Raw genomic sequence first — 18946 nt, 5'->3', positions numbered from 1 at the left:
TTTTATCTGTGTCATGGTGAACTTTTTCTTGAATTACTTCTCAGGATAGAAGCCAACAGCAATAAGACTGATAAATTAACAAATTGAACAGTATTAGCACTATTTATATTCATTGGCATGAATCAACAAATCAGTTATCTGACAGAATTCTAACAAAAACAACAAAGAAGATCTCTCTGAGTCTCATGGAATGGATTACTAGTATTCAACATTTTGTAACTAGTATTATCATTTCAATAACAGCATGACACCACGCTTGATCGACCGTGCAAACATAGGCTTCTCATAGACTTCAATGAAACTGGTTTTACTTTTGTTCTCAGTAACCAATCAAAGAAAGAATGACGTAGCGTGGTCATTCAAACTCACTTTTGTAGAAACCACACAGCCAATCAGTAAGTGAAATTTGCACGCTCGATCAAGCGAAGTAGCACGCTGTTATTGGAACGATAGTATGCAACATTTTGTTATGACTTTATAGTTAGTCAATATCTTTATCTTCAATACTTGGTCCAATGCTTTCTTCATCATCGGCATCTTCATCTGTATTTTCATTTTGATCATCATCACTTTGATCATCTTCATTCTGATTTGGAGTGTGTTTGTGTTTCAACATATCACTTACACTTTTGGCCTCATTTTCACTCGCATATGCTTGGACTCTTTCTGTATAACTGTCCTTAATATTGCAATGCAATACCGATTTTGATTTCACTCCATTAAATATCTGCATATTGACGTCTTTCATCAATAAGTTATTAAACGGAGAAGTCTCCCGTGATTTTTTATCTTTCAGTTCACTTTCTGAGTGAGAATTTAAATTCCCACTGTCCTGTGGAAGGAATGTTGAGTTCGGGGTGCGAGTCTGTTTTTGTGGGTCATCGGTGTCATGATAAGCAAGTGAGGGTCCCCAACCACGGGTCACAGGCAGGTGATCACTGTTCATAGGTCGTGGAATGTGGATATTGGTAAACATTTTATACGTCTCACTGTGTCCTGTCCGGATGGCATCAGTCCAGTTCATTCCCATTTGATATAGCTGTCAAAAAATAACCAAATTGATATAGAACACCTGAAAATTACCACAATTCTACAATCTACAAACTAGTGAAAATTTTGCATCTATGAACAGAAATGTAAATACATTCATATATCGGTATGGATCATTTATGACCTTAATACATCTTTCATGAAAGAATGTGATTTGAATAGTAACCTCGCTTGAATCTTCGGTGCTAATTTTTCTTGGTCGTCCCCTTTTACTTGGCATGGATAACTGAAAGACAGAAACAACAGCAATATGTCAGTATACACATTTACATACAAATAGTTTATCAGTACCCCTTTTTCATCAGTGGAATATAATCATGTGTATGGTTTAACTTTGACTATACATATTGTTTAGACTAAGTATTACTATGAACTTCATTTCATTTTATTTTTTAAATGTAACAATCTTATTTAAAACCTCGTCACGATAACAGACTTTATTAAATGAGCGGTAGCATGTAATGGTTTAGTTTAATGTATGACAATAGACTGAATATGCATCATCAGCCTGCACATGTATTATCACTCACTGGTAGCTGTTGTAGTTCTGATCTCACATCTTCCTTGAAGTCAACACCTTGATAAACTGTAGTAATCCTGTTAAGGTGTAAAACATTGAAAATATGTTCCCGTCCAGCTTTGTTTTATTGAGGGGGGGGGGGGGGGGGGGGGGGGGGTTTACTGCTACTTTGATGTCAATCACAGACAACTATATACATATAATAACGTCTAGTTGTGTTATTGTTGTTTTTCAAATTCCACTAAAGAGTCATAGAGCGAAAGCACTTTGGAATAAAAGTGAAATCTTCATCTTATTCATACATATATATGAATAAATTGAAGATTTAGAGAGAGAGAGAGAGAGAGAGACTGATGAACATAATGACAGACAGGTAAGATTTAATAACCTCACGCTTTCCCAACATGGGTTATGATTTATCATCATTTTTATTTCACTTGCAAGTACTCTAATTGAATTGGACTATATAGATAGGATCTCCCATGGTTAGATATCACTCATATTCAACGAGTTGAATCAATCCACAAACCACCCCCACCCCAACCCAGTTATTCATTTATGTCACAGTAACTGTATTGTTGGGAATTTTGCTTCGCTCTGACATATTGTAAACAAACTATGTAAAATTGTTGTTTTGTTTGTGATGTCACATATGGAATAGGAAAACATAGTGTAATAATTAAAAATTATGTAATGGGTGATATCCACTGCATAAAGGAGTAAACATGTGATAAATATTTTTGTTTTAATTCAAATGAGCCATGGATATTACTTGTTTTCCTCATGAGTTTTTCACCGTCCACATGCTTCTTCATTTATGTGGCTGTACTGTGTTCTGTACAATGTCTAGAACACATTAACTATCCCCCTTCCTGATTTGGATCCACTTTCACATCATTATCAATTACATGTATATCTGTTGTAAGTCTAGTCTCCTTATGTGCATCTCATGCCCACCAGGAAATGTATATTTATACGGAACACTGTTTGGAGGAAAGGAAACCTATAGTCCCCTTTGGTTTTACAAAGTAGTAGGGAACTAATAATAAAGAATTGCTGATATGCTAAGAGACATCCTGATTGAAAGAAGTCGAGGACTATATATTCTAAAAGGATATGTCTTGAACTTTCCTTTGCGTTTGATAATGACTGAGGGAAAGACAATTCGGATGGCTCTGTTACACTGCATACCCCAGTACAAGACATCAGGCTCATCAATTCGTTTATGAAGAATTGTCAGAAGATCGTCTCTAGAAATGGAACACTCCAGGTCATCAGAAAATTCTACAAGATCTGGGGAAGAAAGCAAATTCAATTGTTTAATGCTAATAAACAAGAGTACCGCCAATGGTACATAATACGCCCGTGAAAAGCTAATATAGGGTGTTTTTCTTACAACATGGTTTGTAGAACTTGGCTTCAGGTAGTATCATCAATCATCAGGGTGTGACATACTTTCTTTGCATCATAAAAACAGACAAATCATGTACTGTCCATGTAATATTTTCTTTTGGTATAAGGTGTATGTGTACGAAATTTAATGGTCCTAGCTCCAATGGTTCGGTCTGTTTCCTGCTACTGTGACCTTGACCTTGAGAAACAAATAAGGCATCCTCCACTTGGTGTATGTCTACCAAGTTGGACGGTCCTAGCCTCAACAGTTCAGTCCGTATACTGCCTACAAGGTTTTCCTACTGAGTGATACTGCAACCTTGACCTTTGACCTTGAAAAATAATAAGTATCTTCCTCTCATCATGGTGATAAAATACACCAAGTTGCAATATCCTGGTGCTTATGGTTTGGTCTGTATCCTGCCAACAATGTTTTCCCACTAAGTAATACTGTGACCTTGACCTTGAAAAACAATAGGAATCTTCCTCTCATCATGGTGATCAAATGTACCAAGTTGCAATATCCTGGAGCTTATGGTTTGATTTGTATCCTGCCTACGAGGTTTACCTACTAAATAATATCTTGACCTTTGACTTCTGACCTTAAAAAACAATAGGCATCTTCCTCTCATCATGGTGATCAAATACACAAAGTTGTCATATCCTGGAGCTTACAGTTTGGTTTGTATCCTGTCTACAAGGTTTTGCTGCTAAGTGATACTATGACCTTAACCTTTGACCTCTGATTTTGAAAAACAATAAGCATCTTCCTCTCATCATGGTGATCAAATGTACCAAGTTGTAGAATCCAGGAGTTTACCATTCGGTCTGTATCCTGCCCACAAGGTCCGGTCAGACGAACAGACAGACGGACAACACCATACCATAAAACGTCCCGTCTTCGACGGGTGTATAATCAGAAAACAAGCATTGATTTATTTTCTTTTATGCATGCAAGTGTTTATATTGCGACATTGTTTGGCCAAATACATGTACTCTTGAAAAATAAACTTCATTTTTAAGAATACACAGGACATGAACTGTGACACTTCACGCCAGTATAATTCATGAACTGTGTTATCTCTGCCTCTTTATGAAAAGGATGTATGTGTGAAATGTTGAAGTTCCCTCATTTATTTTCATAAATGAAGTTTATTCTTATATTTACATTCTACTTTCCTTCCTGTCTGCAGTCCCAGCCATTAAAATAGGCATACTATGTTTATCAATTTCATATGCAGATTGTTCATATCTGCATTGCATTCATCAGAAAATGGCTACCATTAAAATTTACACCAAGTCTTGGTTATGAAGTCAAAGGCAAAAGCGTTGAAAATGTAAATATTATTTCATGGCCCGCTGTTCGGAATGAAAACTCATTTCATCAAGTTCATAGAAAATACCAAATATTCTCAATTCCTAAAAAAAAAAAAAAACAGTACATACTGTGCAGGTGTTCAAGAATTTTTTCAAGATCTTGAGACATATCTCTTAGTGGCTGGTACTGCATCAACTCTGGGTCACTGAGGTCATCTGCTGGTTCCTGGACTTGTTCAATGAAGGACACACCAAAGAAATAAGTCCTTTATAAAGTTAAGGAAAATTAATTTGTCAAACAGCATCCAAAGAGGAATAACTCTTCCTCAGCACTCTCATAAAGCCCAAACAGAATATTACATTACACCAAATGCATTATGAATCCTCATAGATATTCAAACTCATTCATCTCATTAGAGTTCCTTTTAAAATTAAGATTGATATAGAACAATCTAAATACAGAATGATGCTGTTTATCTCAGTGGTAAATGCTGAGTCAATAGCGAAATCAAAGTTAAAGGGAAAGGCAACCCTAACCACATTATTGCTTTTATGAATGAAGTAGTACTTATTGATATCGTAAATGACAGTCTTTAACAACAAAAATCCTTGCTTAACAATTAAATTAATATTAATCTATCATATATTTTAAATTACCCGCCGCTAAGAGAGCGGCCATTGCAGCTTAATTTATGATATCACACCGTCAGTTCCAGATTATTTCATCAGCAGCACTGTAAACATGACAAGTAACGAACAGTTAAGTTTGGAGTCGTATATAGATTTGAGCCCATTCTTTCGCAAGAAGAAATTAAGAAAAGACGTTCAGTCAAGTCGCAGACCAGGCAGACGGTAAACGTTTCTTCATACAAATGTCTCCAACCTCAACTTGTCATTATACGCAAATAATGGATCCACAGTTTACAGTCTTTTATTTTCAGATGACTTGATTGGGTCAGGAATTTTGAAAAAACTTTTTTCACATCTCCCCTTCACATTAGTGTAATTAACTGCTTGACAGGAAGGCATCAACCTATTTATTCATAAAATCTACCATATGCACTTCTTTGATGATCTTAGAATTTCATCAAAACCGTAAAAAAAACCAGTGTGATGTCAAAATTATTGATTTTTATGGTCTTGAATACAAATGAGTTCCACATCATGGCAGCCTCTATAAGTAGCGGGAGTTTCAATTTCTAATGTTTTCACATTAGTACTGAATCTTATCTAGGCCATATATCAACAGAATAGTATGACAAATCTTTATCATATACTCAATCCTATCATTTATCATGTAAAAAAATTTTTGGGTTGTCTTCCCCTTTAAAAAGCATGAAAGTTATGCAACAAGAATGTCTTGAACTGCCTGCTCTGACTCTTAACCCAAGAATGTATCTGTATTTTTATATAACATGCATTTGCATAGTGTAATTTAAGGGAAAACATATTAGCAAATGGAAAAGTACATGCACATTTTATTTTCTCTCTCGCATGGTTTAGATCTATATCATGTATCTGAGCAGTGGTATATATGTATTTCATATAACTCACATGCAAAATAAACATTGCAGTTCACTTCATCTAGTGTTTGTGAAATCATTGTACAGGATACTTTTTGAACTTTCCCTTCCTCTGTGCCAGTGTGTCTGGGAAAATTTCTCGCACAGCACGATTACATGCAGGTCCCCAATGGATTGCCTCAGGAAGCTGGGCCGAAGAACTTATTTTCTGCAGCAGGAGATCTCGAGAGACATTTCCTTTAGGGAAAGGGCAAATCAACTCTACAGAGAGAAAAAACAAGCACTATATTTTACATTTCCAACGGTTTTTCTCTGTGTTAACCCTTTGATGCTCCATATTACATCAACATATAAATTTCTCACTTGCATGCAAATCAGCAACTTGTCGGGAGGTCGGTAATGAAAATTAACTTGGAATGCCATGTGTATTTCAATTTCCATTAGTCAGTATTTTTAATAATAAAGATTCCAGTGTTCGAAATTAACCATAGACCGAGTCTATGTCAAATGACACTGGTCTATGCCAATGGAAATTGAGATAGACCAAATTGTCTATGCCGATTTTCTAGATTTAAAGCAATAAAGTTATCCCAGAGGATCCTGCATGGTCAGTTGACATCTGATAAATGTTGTGAGGAAAGGAGAATATTGTTATGGAAATGGAAAGAAAATATGCTTTCTCATTACATTAGAAGTAAATGTAAATGTTTTAAATTTGTGGGGTTTTTTTTTTAATGCTGGACTATGCCAATTCGATGAGGTCTATGTCATCTTGTTTTGGCATAGACCCGTGGTCTATACCAAGTTTTAAACCAATTTCGAACACCGAGATTCTTTATGTTCTTTTTTATTTCAAAATAAGGAACCACTGTCAAGTTTGTTGGGTATATGAGGTGATTATCAACTGCAGAAAAATTATCTTAAGTGACAATTTATGCATAAGCTTGACCATTTAGCAAATTATCACATTTAACATTGTAGTTAATCACCTCACCTACCCAGCAAATTAGACACTGATTCCTTAAATATATACACACATTCAAAAAATATCACATTTGTTAATAAGATTTTTTTTTTAATTCAATACCATCTGATAATCATGGGTAAAGGGTTTGAAAAGTTTATGCCACTGTATTTGTTCAAACACAGACTTTTGTTTATCATCAACAATTTTATATTCATAGTTTTACTTAATGTTTCAAAATATGACAAATTATTGTTAAGGAGCATCTGATGTACATGCATTAATTTTTTTCGGCAAACACTTGACAATTATCGTGATTATTGATTAAAATATTTTCAAAAGAAATGGCACTGCACAGTATCGATATGATAAACAATTTCATATATTCACCAAGACACAGGTCTTCTCATTCTTTAAAGGAAATCTTTAATTATATTGATTGTAAATTCATGAAAATATATGTAGGGTATGCAAAAGACAGAATATGGACCTGACTGGCAAAATCTGATTCACCTGAATGATTCAGATGATGATCTCCCTACATTGCATGATATACTGTAATAACTATGATAAACAGTCTGTATTCTAGGCAAGATATTGTGTTCAAAGGGCAATAACTCAAGAAAACCAAACAACACAATTATTGTGATATTCATTACCTGACAAATATTCCTTAATTTTGTTAACTTTCCATAACTCTTTTCCCTCATTTCCATAAAGTGGACCCTGCTCATTAACAGAGTTTCCATGCTCATGTTGAAACTCAAAATGAGCTCTATATTCTTGAATTCTGTTGCATCCAAACGAGCACAAAGAGCACCTGTACATATAATCCGAATCCGATTTCACAACATCCGGGTAGATTGGGGATCCCCTGAGTGAGGAAACCTGAGTGGATAAAGAGGAATTCCTGTCACTATACGTAAAACTGTCTAAAGCAGAATGCTGAGAGTCTGGCGTGTTTCTTCCCTTTTCTGAAGGTTTATTACTTAAATTCCATAAAATCTGATTATGAATTTGACTATATAGTCCAAAAGGAAATTTTGCAGGAATTTCTTCTGAGTAGTCCTTTGAAGGCAGGGACATTGATGAATAGTGCTTCATTGGTGTATGACTGATGTGTAAATGATTACTATCTGAGTCCGAGTTCCCATGTAAAACAGGTTTACAGGAGTTGTCTACCTTTGAATTCATCTCCGAATCAGGACTAGTTTTGTTCTCCTTTGAGTATCTTTTTTTCACAGGTGTCCTACCACTGTGGAAAGGCCTAGTCCTATTTAAATCTGAAGAATCTGAATCGGAGTCGCTAGACTGCCATCCATCTCGATCTGAGCTCTGGTTCCGCAGAGATATCGTGACACTCCTCTTTCGCTTATTTTGGTGTTCCAGTTTATTTCTACCTGAAGCTAATCTCAATGGAGATCCAGTCTTAGAGGAGCTATTCCCAATGTCTGTTGACAAGTTCATGGGACTTTCCCTTTTTGAGTCACATTGTATTTCTTTAGTGAACTGTTCTCTTCTAGGTGTTGGAGATGGAGATTTTTCATCATGTTCCGCACATTTCAGTTTCTCAATGTGAGCCTTTCCTTGACAATGAATTTGAAAATGGGACTTGATTTGTGATTTCCAGTTACACACTTGACAAAAATACACAATATTTCCCCCCTCTCTCACCAGTTTAGTAAACTTTCCGAATTCTGGTGTGTATCCTGGAGAAATTATCATATTGCTTCCCACTGGCTTGGCTCTGGTAGAATTGACTGCCAGAATTTGGTCAGCCACTGCATGAATTTTGGTCAAATTGTTCACACAAGAATGTTGGCGGATGGAGTTTTCCAGTCCATACTCAATATTAACTGTGGGTCTGTTCTCAGGCCATGGGTGTTCCATCACTTCCGAGACACCTTGGCTGTCCAGTTTCAAGGGCAATTGTTTGTCTGCTGAACAATTCACTTCAATGCTGGTGATATCTGGTTTGCAAGTAGCATTGTATTGGCTACATCTATTGTAATTCATGCCAACGTTATTCTCACCTTTCTCCAGTTCCAATTCTTGCGTAGGAGAAGATAATGAATCTTCAACAGATGTTATTTCCTCTTCTCTAATGACCTTTGAGTCAGAATTCTCTTCCTTCTTAGATGTAAGCTCAACACAGTGAGATGACCTTGAGTGTGCATGTAGATCCTCTTCTGTTTCAAAAGTCAATGAACATTCTGGGCACCTAGTGTGATTCCTATTGAAGTGTTGACCTTTGACATGGGAAACAAAACTGGTCTTTGAAGTGAGAATTGATGGCAAGGTTGTGCATAAAGTGCATTTGTACAGAATTTCGGCAAAGTTCATGATGTTGTCCACAGATTCTGAGAGGGCTTTGTCAAACTCCATAGTAAAACAAGTTTAACCCTGGTGGTCCTTCCCTGTAACAAAGTTCAAATTGCCGTATCAAAAATGATATAATACCATATTTTAATTTAGATTTTGTGTTGTTTCCCATTACATAAAATCATTTCCTTGATTTCTTAAATTTTCTCATGGGAATCAGAGTGATACTGATCACATTGATAAAACTCGCATTTAATTCTTGTAGTGTATTCATGCAGTCAATTGAAAGTGAGAAATATTCATATGATATTCAAGAGCTGTCCATTCTGAGTCAAGAATCAAAAATCATTATTTATATATCTTTATATTAATACAACAAATGGTTTCATTAACCAATTTGCATACAAGAACAATTAATGGATGATGACCAGTATGTAATCTATAACAATAAACACGGCTTTTAGAATTAATTCAACATATATAGTGCATTTAAATTTCAATTCATATTGATTTTTTTTTTTCAACTTCATACTCATACACTTTTCTGAACTGATAATGACAAAACACTTTTAAGTATACTTTTTATATTCAGTACAAGTTTATTCCTTTATTCATTTTTTTCCCCTTCTTTCCTTTTTCTACATAAAACTAGTGAGAAATTCCTTTGATCTCTGTAATTATAAGATCTATATTTCTCACAACATATAGATATATATCTGTATACTATCATAAATCTTTTATCACACTTGAACATCTCTGATAAATTGATAAACACAAATATTGATAAGTATACAAGTTCTTATTGATTAAAGTAGTGTTATACATGTATAACATTAAATTTGGGTTCAACTACAGTACTGTATGCTGTTTGTGTGTTTTTCTTTCCTTTGTGGAAACAGCTAGATCAAGCATTATAGTAAATCAAATTTCCCTCTTCTTTTCACATTCTTAGCTAGGCAAGATCCTTTCTGGACATAATTCTTGACATTAGTAACTCTTCTTTGATTTACTCAACTATTAGAATATAAGATGTATATAAAATTGACTTACCTGCAAATCAAAAGTTGTGTGTATCTGACTGCAGACTAATCTTTTCTGAAAGGAAAAAAAAATTGATATGCTTCCTTGCAAAATAAACATTTTAACAGTCGTGTTGTGAAAAGAAATTGCTAGACGCCAGGCTTACTTACTGACAATGTTCTGTGCAGTTAAAAACATGAAGAGATAGCTAAAGCGACTGACCTTTAAAAATCATTGAAATGCAGACAGAGAGCCAGACAGCCCCATGTCTGTCTGCCGTGCATTATCACATCTACACAAACTTGCACCGATGATGCTACAGTTTCATGATGGTATCAGCTGGAAAATCGAATTGCTTGGCACAAAACAAGACGTCTGGCGCCGTTAGAAGTTTGTGAAAAAGATTCTGTCTGATATTGGGTCGTTAGCTCCGCCAAAGCCGCCAGCCAGCGCGCGTGACCTCTGTGTCAACAGACACACAGTACCTAACAGCCATTCAGCGGGCCGGCGTCGCGCTGCCGCGACAGATGTCTAGGCCGGGAGATCAGTTGGCGAATATCCGAGCCCGCGTGGCCGATCGCTAAATGTGGAGTGCATCATATACAGACGATCTTTGTTAAACAATATTGAGAAACTACTTATCGTCTTAATATTATTAGACTGTCTTTTTCTTATAATCACAGTGCTTGAATTCATATAACGCATGGTTTTGTTTACTTCCGGAAAGAGGAGGAGCTATCAGATTACTGACGCATCTGCCCCCACCTACAGCAGGTGCACTTTTTTTTAATGACAGTATTCCGTGTTTAATTTCTGAAATTTGTCACAAATTGTTGATTATTATTTTAAAAAATAATAATGTAATTATGATAATAATATTATTACTATTTAAATAATAATTAATCTGATGGACTTGCACCTTATAAAATATATGACAGCATATCTGAATAGAAGAAATCCTTTTCCTCTACAGGACCCTTCGATATTCCCTACACTTCGTACTGGAAACAGATATATCGGAACTGTTGCATTTTCCACGATTGGCAAAACTTTTAACCTCTATTACTTTGGCCCCGGGATGCTTTATACCAAGTTTCATTGAATTTGAAGCTTCAGTCATGAGAAATATAGTCGAAAAAATGTAAACCAATTAAGAGCTTAATTAATATCTGCTATTTCAGCTCAGATGTACCAAACAAAAAAGGGAGAGGTGAAGATATTAAAGGAGAATATCACCCCCCCCCCCCCCCGATATTTAGTACCTGTCAGGCTGTGTACACGCAGTAGAATACACGGTTTGGGGACACCAGTAACCTACATCATGAGGAGCAATCAACAGCTGTCAGTGGCAGTAGTTCATTGCCTTTTACAATATCCTCCTTACAAAATTCTGAGAAGTCCATCAAGTGTTAAAGAATCCAGTCATCGTGCCATCTTGTTATACATGTACATCTGAACACGAGTTTATTCAGTCTGTTGTCATCCTATCTTTGTACTTTAATTTTGTAGTATGCATGTATACACCGGTACATGATCATAATAAGTGCTATATGACAAATTATGGCCCACGAGGCTCAATTTGGAATTAAATAATTTTATTCTAGTACAAATGCATTGGTCGATATGTAATGTATTTATCAATTACATTATTATATAAAACGTAATTATAAATAAGATTGCTGGTCCGTTTTAGTCTGCCCTAGTCTCACTGGCCTGCACGTGGCACTTTAGAGTGTTTTAAACTTGCAACAGGTAGTAGCCAATACGATTTGTTTTAACATTGACAAATACTGTATATATCCCTTTTACCTGGTAAATAATGAACTTTAATATCGCGTCAATCAAAATTTGATTTAGTAAGTTGGAGTCAGTCACATCTTCCTTGTCCTCCAAATAAAGATGACCACATTAAATTTAAATGCATCTGATAGATAGAATTAAAGCGCACATCTGTGACCAACCACGTAAAAAGAGCTAACTTGATCGAATCGTGTCAACGATTTCAGGATGTTCTTCAGACTTCGTGGAGTTTTATTTGAGCTAGGCTGCCACTCCTCCCTTTATAAGGAATAGATGAATAAAAAAACTGTATATTGAACATTTGTCAAGTGAGCAAGGCTGCAGGAAAATACAATGTAGAAAAGAACAGTGTGTAAACCATGATGTGTACACAATAATTATAATGCACATGTATGTACATGCATATATACAAAATAAAACATTCTCGGATATTTGCACCCGCTAATAGATGACTCTTCAAGGAACCAAAGGCGTACTATATAGAGCTTTTTTCATGATTTCTTAAAGGAAATTCAGATTTTCTTCATTCCTTTAATGTGAAAATTCTCTCTCTCTCTCTCTCTCTCTCTCTCTCTCTCTCTCTCTCTCTCTCTCTCTCTCTATATATATATATATATATATATATATATCCAAATTAGGGCCCTCTCGGGCATACAGCATACATGATTATTAACATTTCAATGTGCAATGACGATAAAAAACAAAAAACAAAAAAAAACCAGGAGTAAAATATGCACTATTAGTATGAGCAATGTTCATACATGAGACATTTGAACCTGATAATACTTATTTGTATTATATGTAAGTACCACCGTGTATCCTAATGCAAAACAGTCAGAAATACACATAGGGAAAAAAAACCATATATATATACATGTACATACCAACTCTACATGTACATGTAATAATAGTAAAGGTAGTATAAGTACATATATATATATATATATATAGGGAATTTGAAAGGGCAACTGGTTGGCTTACAAAATTATTTCAAGATTTTGAAAATACATGAGGGTATGGACTGTGATGCTTTACGCTAGCATACTTCATGAAAAGTACACTCCATATACTCATACTCTCGTGTATTTCCAATCACATATACACATTTTATTTTCATTTCTGTCGTATTTTTCAGCTGTTAAAGTAGACGTAAGTTATGTTTATCAAGATTCATACGCACATTGTTCACATCCGCGGTGCATTCATTAGGAAATGGCTATCATTAGAATGGGTAAAAACATCGAAGACACATACATACATACATACATTATGTACATACATACATACATACATACATAATTTAAAGGAGTAAAATCAAAAATGATCACATAGTAATCAACGATCAGTTCAGTTCAGACGGGTTTTATAATAAATTGACCACTAACGAGGATCGCCAAACAATGCTCAAAGTAGAAAAAATAAATGGAAAAAATTCCGACAACTTTACCAAGAATGAAAGAGATTATTTAACTAACAAAATTTGAAGTTAAATCCAGTAACTTAAAATTACGGATTACCCAAAATTCACAAATCTAAGAAAATTCAAGATTCTGTGAAAATGTATATATAAACCCAAATGACTTGAAAATTTGGCCAATAATCGCTGCATGGACCAGCATCAAGTACACAGAGACTAAGTAATTTATTAGACATCATACTTAAACCTCTCGGCAACCTAGTTCCTAGTTACATTACAGTGGCGGATTTTAGGGGGGCACAGCCGGCGCCCCCCCCCCCCCTAAAATCTTAAAATCGTGGTATCTTGTTTAGAAAAATGTACTAAACGATAAAAGAAGCAATAATTTCTTCCACTCCCGGAGAAATAAATGTCAACATCTTTTGAATTCTTGAATTACTTTATTGGGAGAACTTAATTTTTTCCAAAAACCCTTAAAATTTGCGTCATTTTATTAATTTCACCTTATCAAAAATGATAGTAAAAATAGTACAAATGACTAAATAGGACACATATTTCAAGCCCTATAAAATCTGTAAAATCCAGGAGCTTTGGCTTCACTCCCTGAGGCCCCACCAAGGCTTCGCCAGGCGGCCCCTGGACCCCCTGCCTCATAAAGTGGCGCCCTTCGTAACCGCAATTCCTGGATCCACCCCTGCATTAGAGATGATCTTGACTTTCTAAATTATATTCCTGAAAATGTAAATCACAATACTATCCTCGTCAGTTTCGATGTAACTAGTTTATATACCAACATCCACATGCGTAAGGACTAGGAACCGTCAACTACTGGATTGATAAACATCCGGACATATCAAATGCACGATTTTCTAAAAAAAAAAATATATATATATATATTGGAAGGACTAAAATTGGTTCTTGAAAACAACCACTTTCATTTTGACAATGAATGCTTTCTACATCTATTAAAGAAACAGCTATGGGAGCAAAAGTTGCCCCTACATATGCAACTTTGTCAAAAGGATATTTAGAAGATCAAATATATAACTAAATATCGAAAGTTTTCGACAATAACTTTAATCACTATATTCGAGCTAATTGGAAACGTTATCTTGACGACTGTTTTATCTTCTGGACCAAGAGTGAAGAGGATTTAGATAAATTCCATTCCTTCCTAAACACTATTCACGATTCAATACAATTTACAATGCAGAAAGGTCACAAGGAACTCCCATTTCTAGATTTGCTTATCATAAAGGAAGAACCAAGTATAACCACAGATTTATATAATAAACCCACGGATACACATCAATACCAGGATTTTAGATCGTGCCACCCCTCGCACACTAAACGCAATATTCCTTTTAATTTAGGACGTAGAATCTGTACCATTATCACCGACAAAATTCTACGTTCTAGACGTTTAGAAGAATTACAGGTATAATCTACTACGGCAAAATTACTCGTTGAACCTAATCAACGCTGGAATAGAAAACGTAACTAAAATTCCAATTACAGGATCTCCGTAATCCACGCCGAACCACTAATCTCAATTGTAGTTACACATAATCCCAGTAACAAAAATACACTTTTTGATGCTAAACGTTTCTTTCCAATTTTGGAACAATCTGACAATATGAAGAAAATTATACAACCTAGAGATATTATCAACAGCCGAAGACAGGCCCCCGATCTAAAAAAAAAAAAGATGTTAACCAAAGCCCGTTTTACGCAGGAACAGATCGTTGATTAATATGTGATCATTTTGGATTTTATTCTTACTTATTAAAACGCCACAATCAAAACGCGATAATCCGGGTTAGAAAAGGTCCTCACTACCTCTTGCTTGTCGGAAGAGGCGACTAAATGGGGCGGTCCTTCGGATGCGACCATAAAACCGAGACCCCTGTCACAGCAGGTGTGGCTAGATAAAGATCCCTCCCTGTTCAAGGGCCGTAAGCGCCGAGCACAGGCCTAAATATTGCAGCCCGTCACCAACAATGGTGTAGTCTTGATAGAAATGTTGACGTCTCGATATGAGCTAGTGAAACATTCTCGTGTGCATCGTCGCAAGCCTCGGCTAAAACGTTTGTGACGATGTATCGTTAGAGATCGGTCAATATTTATTGGGGAGTTGGGACCGGAACAAAATGCAATAGGACACACATTTATTTTGACTTACATACTGATAGGACTCCGACTTTTTTATTTTCAACATTGAAAGGACAGGAATAATTACCTTTTTCTTTTTTTTTTTTTTTTTTTTTTTTTTTTTGGCAAATGTTTTAATGAACAAAAAATATTTATAGGTTATAGACTTTATATGGGAAAATATGACGACCGAGTTTTTTTGGCGCGTACACGGACCGAGCTTGCGAGGTCCGTCCGCGACAAAAAACGAGGTCGTCATATTTTCCCATACAAAGTCTATAACCTTTTTATTATATACTTTCAATTTCATTTAGAAACTAACAATAATTTATTTTTATCAATTTCTTTATTGGTTTAACTGAGTAAAAGATGAAAAACACGAAAAAATTGAAAATTAACGACGTAGTAATTTGCTTGTGTATTGATTGTGACGTAATGTTTTCGGACCGGAATGTTTCCGGGAATATATCTTGTGATATATGCCCGCAAGCTTTTAAAGAAAAAAGAGGAGATGAAATTGAAAGTACATAATAATATAAAGTATTTAAAACTTAATTCAACTATCTTACAAACAATAATACTGAATTGTATGCATGTATTATTTCATGTCCAAGTTGAATATATTAGAGCCAATTTGGAATAAAATACTGGACCTTTGAACAAAATTTATATTAAAACATGTAATTAAAAATCACAAAGAAGTATTCAACTGTGAATAAAATTGCAAAAATCACATGTCAGTTTTGCATGGAGTATGGATTCCAATCATAGAAAATAAAAATGGTGTATCATGTTGGTCATAACTTGAAGGATACATACCAGAATTTAACTAAAGTCTAAACACATCTTTAATAATTTGGTAGTTTACCAATACAACCTATCATTGGGTCAAATGCTGCTTAGGCCGTTCTTGTCACATTGATTTTGACTACGGACAACTCCGTTTACCTGATCAAGATATAGGGCTCACGGCGAGTGTGACCGGTCGACAGGGGATGCTTACTCCTCTTCGGCACCTGACCCCACCTCTGGTATATCCAGGGGTTCTTGTTTGTCAAACTGTCTATTTTGTATTGCTTATAGGAGTTATGAGATTGGTCGCTGTTCGTTATATCTTCACCTTTCATAGAGAATACTGAGATGTGAAAATACTTGTAAGTATATGAGACAACAATTCAGTTAATCAGTAAGTAGGAAATGTGCAAAATGTAGCACTTTACACAAAAATTTAAATAAAAGGGGTGTGTGTGTGTGAAAATAATGAGATTTGTAACGTCACTAGACGAATTACTGGGCAAACATGACAAAGTAAACAAAATTAAGCTTCCCAGGAGCTTGAATCCCTCAGCTGATATAACTGGAGAGACAAGTATAAGGAACTCCAGAGATTTTTTTAAATGAAGTAAAAATGTTGTTTAATTATACATATATACTTATTTATTATAGATAGGACAAACACTTTTTCATTACACATCTGATATTGGACAGCAACTTTTTTTGTATTCTTAGAAGATAGGACATAGGTTGGTTTTTTTTTAAATGGTAATATGGAATGCACCGGTCCCAATCCCCCAATGAATATTGACCGGTCCCTTAAACATCAATCAAAACGTGGTATTTTCAACGTTATTGCATGATTGTGACGTCACTGACACCATCGAAGAGCGACGCTTCCTGTTTTTCAAATGCTGAATAACAAAACAAAGTACAATCAGCATAACGACATAGCATTGTCTGTAACAGGTAAATACAATAGAAAATGTAAATATAAGTTTTTGAAAGTAAGTGATATGATATGTACATTGAGCCTCTTAATTCACACAGGCAGTTTGAATCGATCGAGTGCTTAAAACGCTAACGCCGCGCTTCACGCTGTGAAGAGGTTCAAGGAATATCATCTCAAATACTTTCGTAATTTTAACCAGGATTTTCATTTTTTTTTTTTTTTATACGATAGAGGACTTTCTCCTTGTCAATTTGTTTACTATGTGTTAAAATACGGTATTTTCTAATAAAAATCACAACTTTACAAATGCCCCTGAGAACTACGTTGAAACGCCACATATTATGTACTGTTGAAATTAAGGAGGACTACCAAATCTGAGAAATCTGATACATGGATAAAAAGTGGAGGATAAATGTACAATAATCATGATAATATTTTGAAATTGAAAACTTTCAAAATTTACCTTATTTAGTTAAAAACGCAGTTCTAGTCGGGGGGTTGGGGGTTAAATAAAACTCCTACAAGACTCGAACGCACAATCTGTACAGATCAACAGTTAACACATTAACCTACTGACCTATGAGCTACTCAACAATGCAAGTGATGTATTATTCCTCCGTAAGCACGCGCCGGTATTTGTTTAAAATTGAGCTGGGAGTTTAAACTAAAGAGCCATTTTCTGTAGGCTTATTTATTTTTGGAAACCTATTATGCCATTTGAGAAGATTTGATTATAAACACCCACTCCATATTAGAAAAAGAGAAGAAATTAAGCATCAATTTACAAACAGACAGACGACAAACTTCACCGTTAAAATCCTCGAGGAAAATCATACTTCAAAAACCGATATTTCCTGTTGGAGAAAATACCTTTCTCTACTCCTCTACAGAATTTTAGATTTCATAAAGGAATGGTTATAAGAGTCATCTATACCTACAAAGGCAAATAAATGAAGTCGGTAGGTGATGATTTATATCACAGGCACTTGTTTCATACATGGGTCATCCCTCCTTAATACGTGTCATTGACCCATGTGTGAAACAAGTGCCTGTGATTTACATGGTCCATAAATTTTAATTTTTATCTAACTATTCAATAACATTACTCCCTTTAAACAAATCGGGAGAGGGGGGGGGGGGGGGGGGCTTGATTCCCACCGCAGGTTATAGACTTGGTCAAGCGGAGATAGTGTTATATATAGCTTACATGCAGGTATAAAGAGAAATAACGCTTGCGCACTAATTTGTGAAAACACACGAGTTACTTACCTTCGTATACTAGACCCCACCCCCTCTTTCTATCTCTCTCTCTCATATTCGAGGTTGTCGTAGAAATAACTGTTTCTAATACTAGATCATGTCACTGGTTTGAATTTTTAAAAGTTGGTTGTTGTTTTTTTTTTATCCCATAATATTAATTTTCATGATTAATCAATTTTCTTATACACTGTGTATAATTTTCTATGCGTCTTTCGCTTCTTTCTTTCTTTTTTTTTTTTGGCGGCCTTGTGAAACTTTGCAAACTCTATCTAATGCAAGACAACGATTGCGCAACCAGGAACATAGTTATATTTTTCGATTTTTACTGCATTTGAAAATAAAATCGAATATATACACTCAGTTTAATAATCATGTCTAATAAATGATGTATATTTTTTAAATAATTAAATGAAAGAATGGCAATCCGTCTTACGCCTATAGCGCTATGTGAAGTTTATCCCAGGACGGTACACTGTCAATGGGG

The 18946-nt window shown here is 35.2% G+C and overlaps 1 protein-coding gene across 2 annotated transcripts; it reads right to left on the bottom strand.

Annotated features, from left to right (window-relative positions):
• Positions 1–83: 83 nt before the first annotated feature.
• On the bottom strand, positions 84–10808 carry LOC125681222 (uncharacterized). 2 transcript variants are annotated; one of them, XM_048921217.2, is made up of 9 exons: positions 10331–10808; positions 10139–10183; positions 7426–9183; positions 5895–6063; positions 4409–4545; positions 2691–2863; positions 1581–1643; positions 1217–1276; positions 84–1039 (listed from the first exon to the last, which is right to left on the bottom strand). In XM_048921217.2, the coding sequence occupies exons 3-9, from the start codon at positions 9149–9151 to the stop codon at positions 482–484; spliced, it is 2886 nt and encodes a 961-aa protein (XP_048777174.2). In that variant the 5' UTR covers positions 9152–9183; positions 10139–10183; positions 10331–10808; the 3' UTR covers positions 84–481. The 2 variants fall into 2 exon arrangements, with proteins under 2 accessions (XP_048777174.2, XP_048777175.2); XM_048921218.2 differs by lacking the exon at positions 10331–10808 and adding an exon at positions 10279–10322.
• Positions 10809–18946: the final 8138 nt, after the last annotated feature.

Source organism: Ostrea edulis, chromosome 2 (genome assembly GCF_947568905.1).
Source record: "Ostrea edulis chromosome 2, xbOstEdul1.1, whole genome shotgun sequence".
Lineage (NCBI taxonomy): Eukaryota > Metazoa > Mollusca > Bivalvia > Ostreida > Ostreidae > Ostrea > Ostrea edulis.
Note: the sequence above shows the minus strand (reverse complement) of the source record. Positions and strands in the feature narration are given on the sequence as shown.

Excerpts from the sequence above, each read along its gene's own strand:
- LOC125681222 (XM_048921217.2), bottom strand. The coding sequence starts at position 9,151 with ATGGAGTTTGACAAAGCCCTCTCAGAATCTGTGGACAACATCATGAAC. Across the intron at positions 6,064-7,425 it reads AATTAAGGAATATTTGTCAG|AGTTGATTTGCCCTTTCCCT; the intron begins GTAATGAATATC and ends TTCTCTCTGTAG. Across the intron at positions 1,277-1,580 it reads CAGAACTACAACAGCTACCA|TTATCCATGCCAAGTAAAAG; the intron begins GTGAGTGATAAT and ends TCTGTCTTTCAG.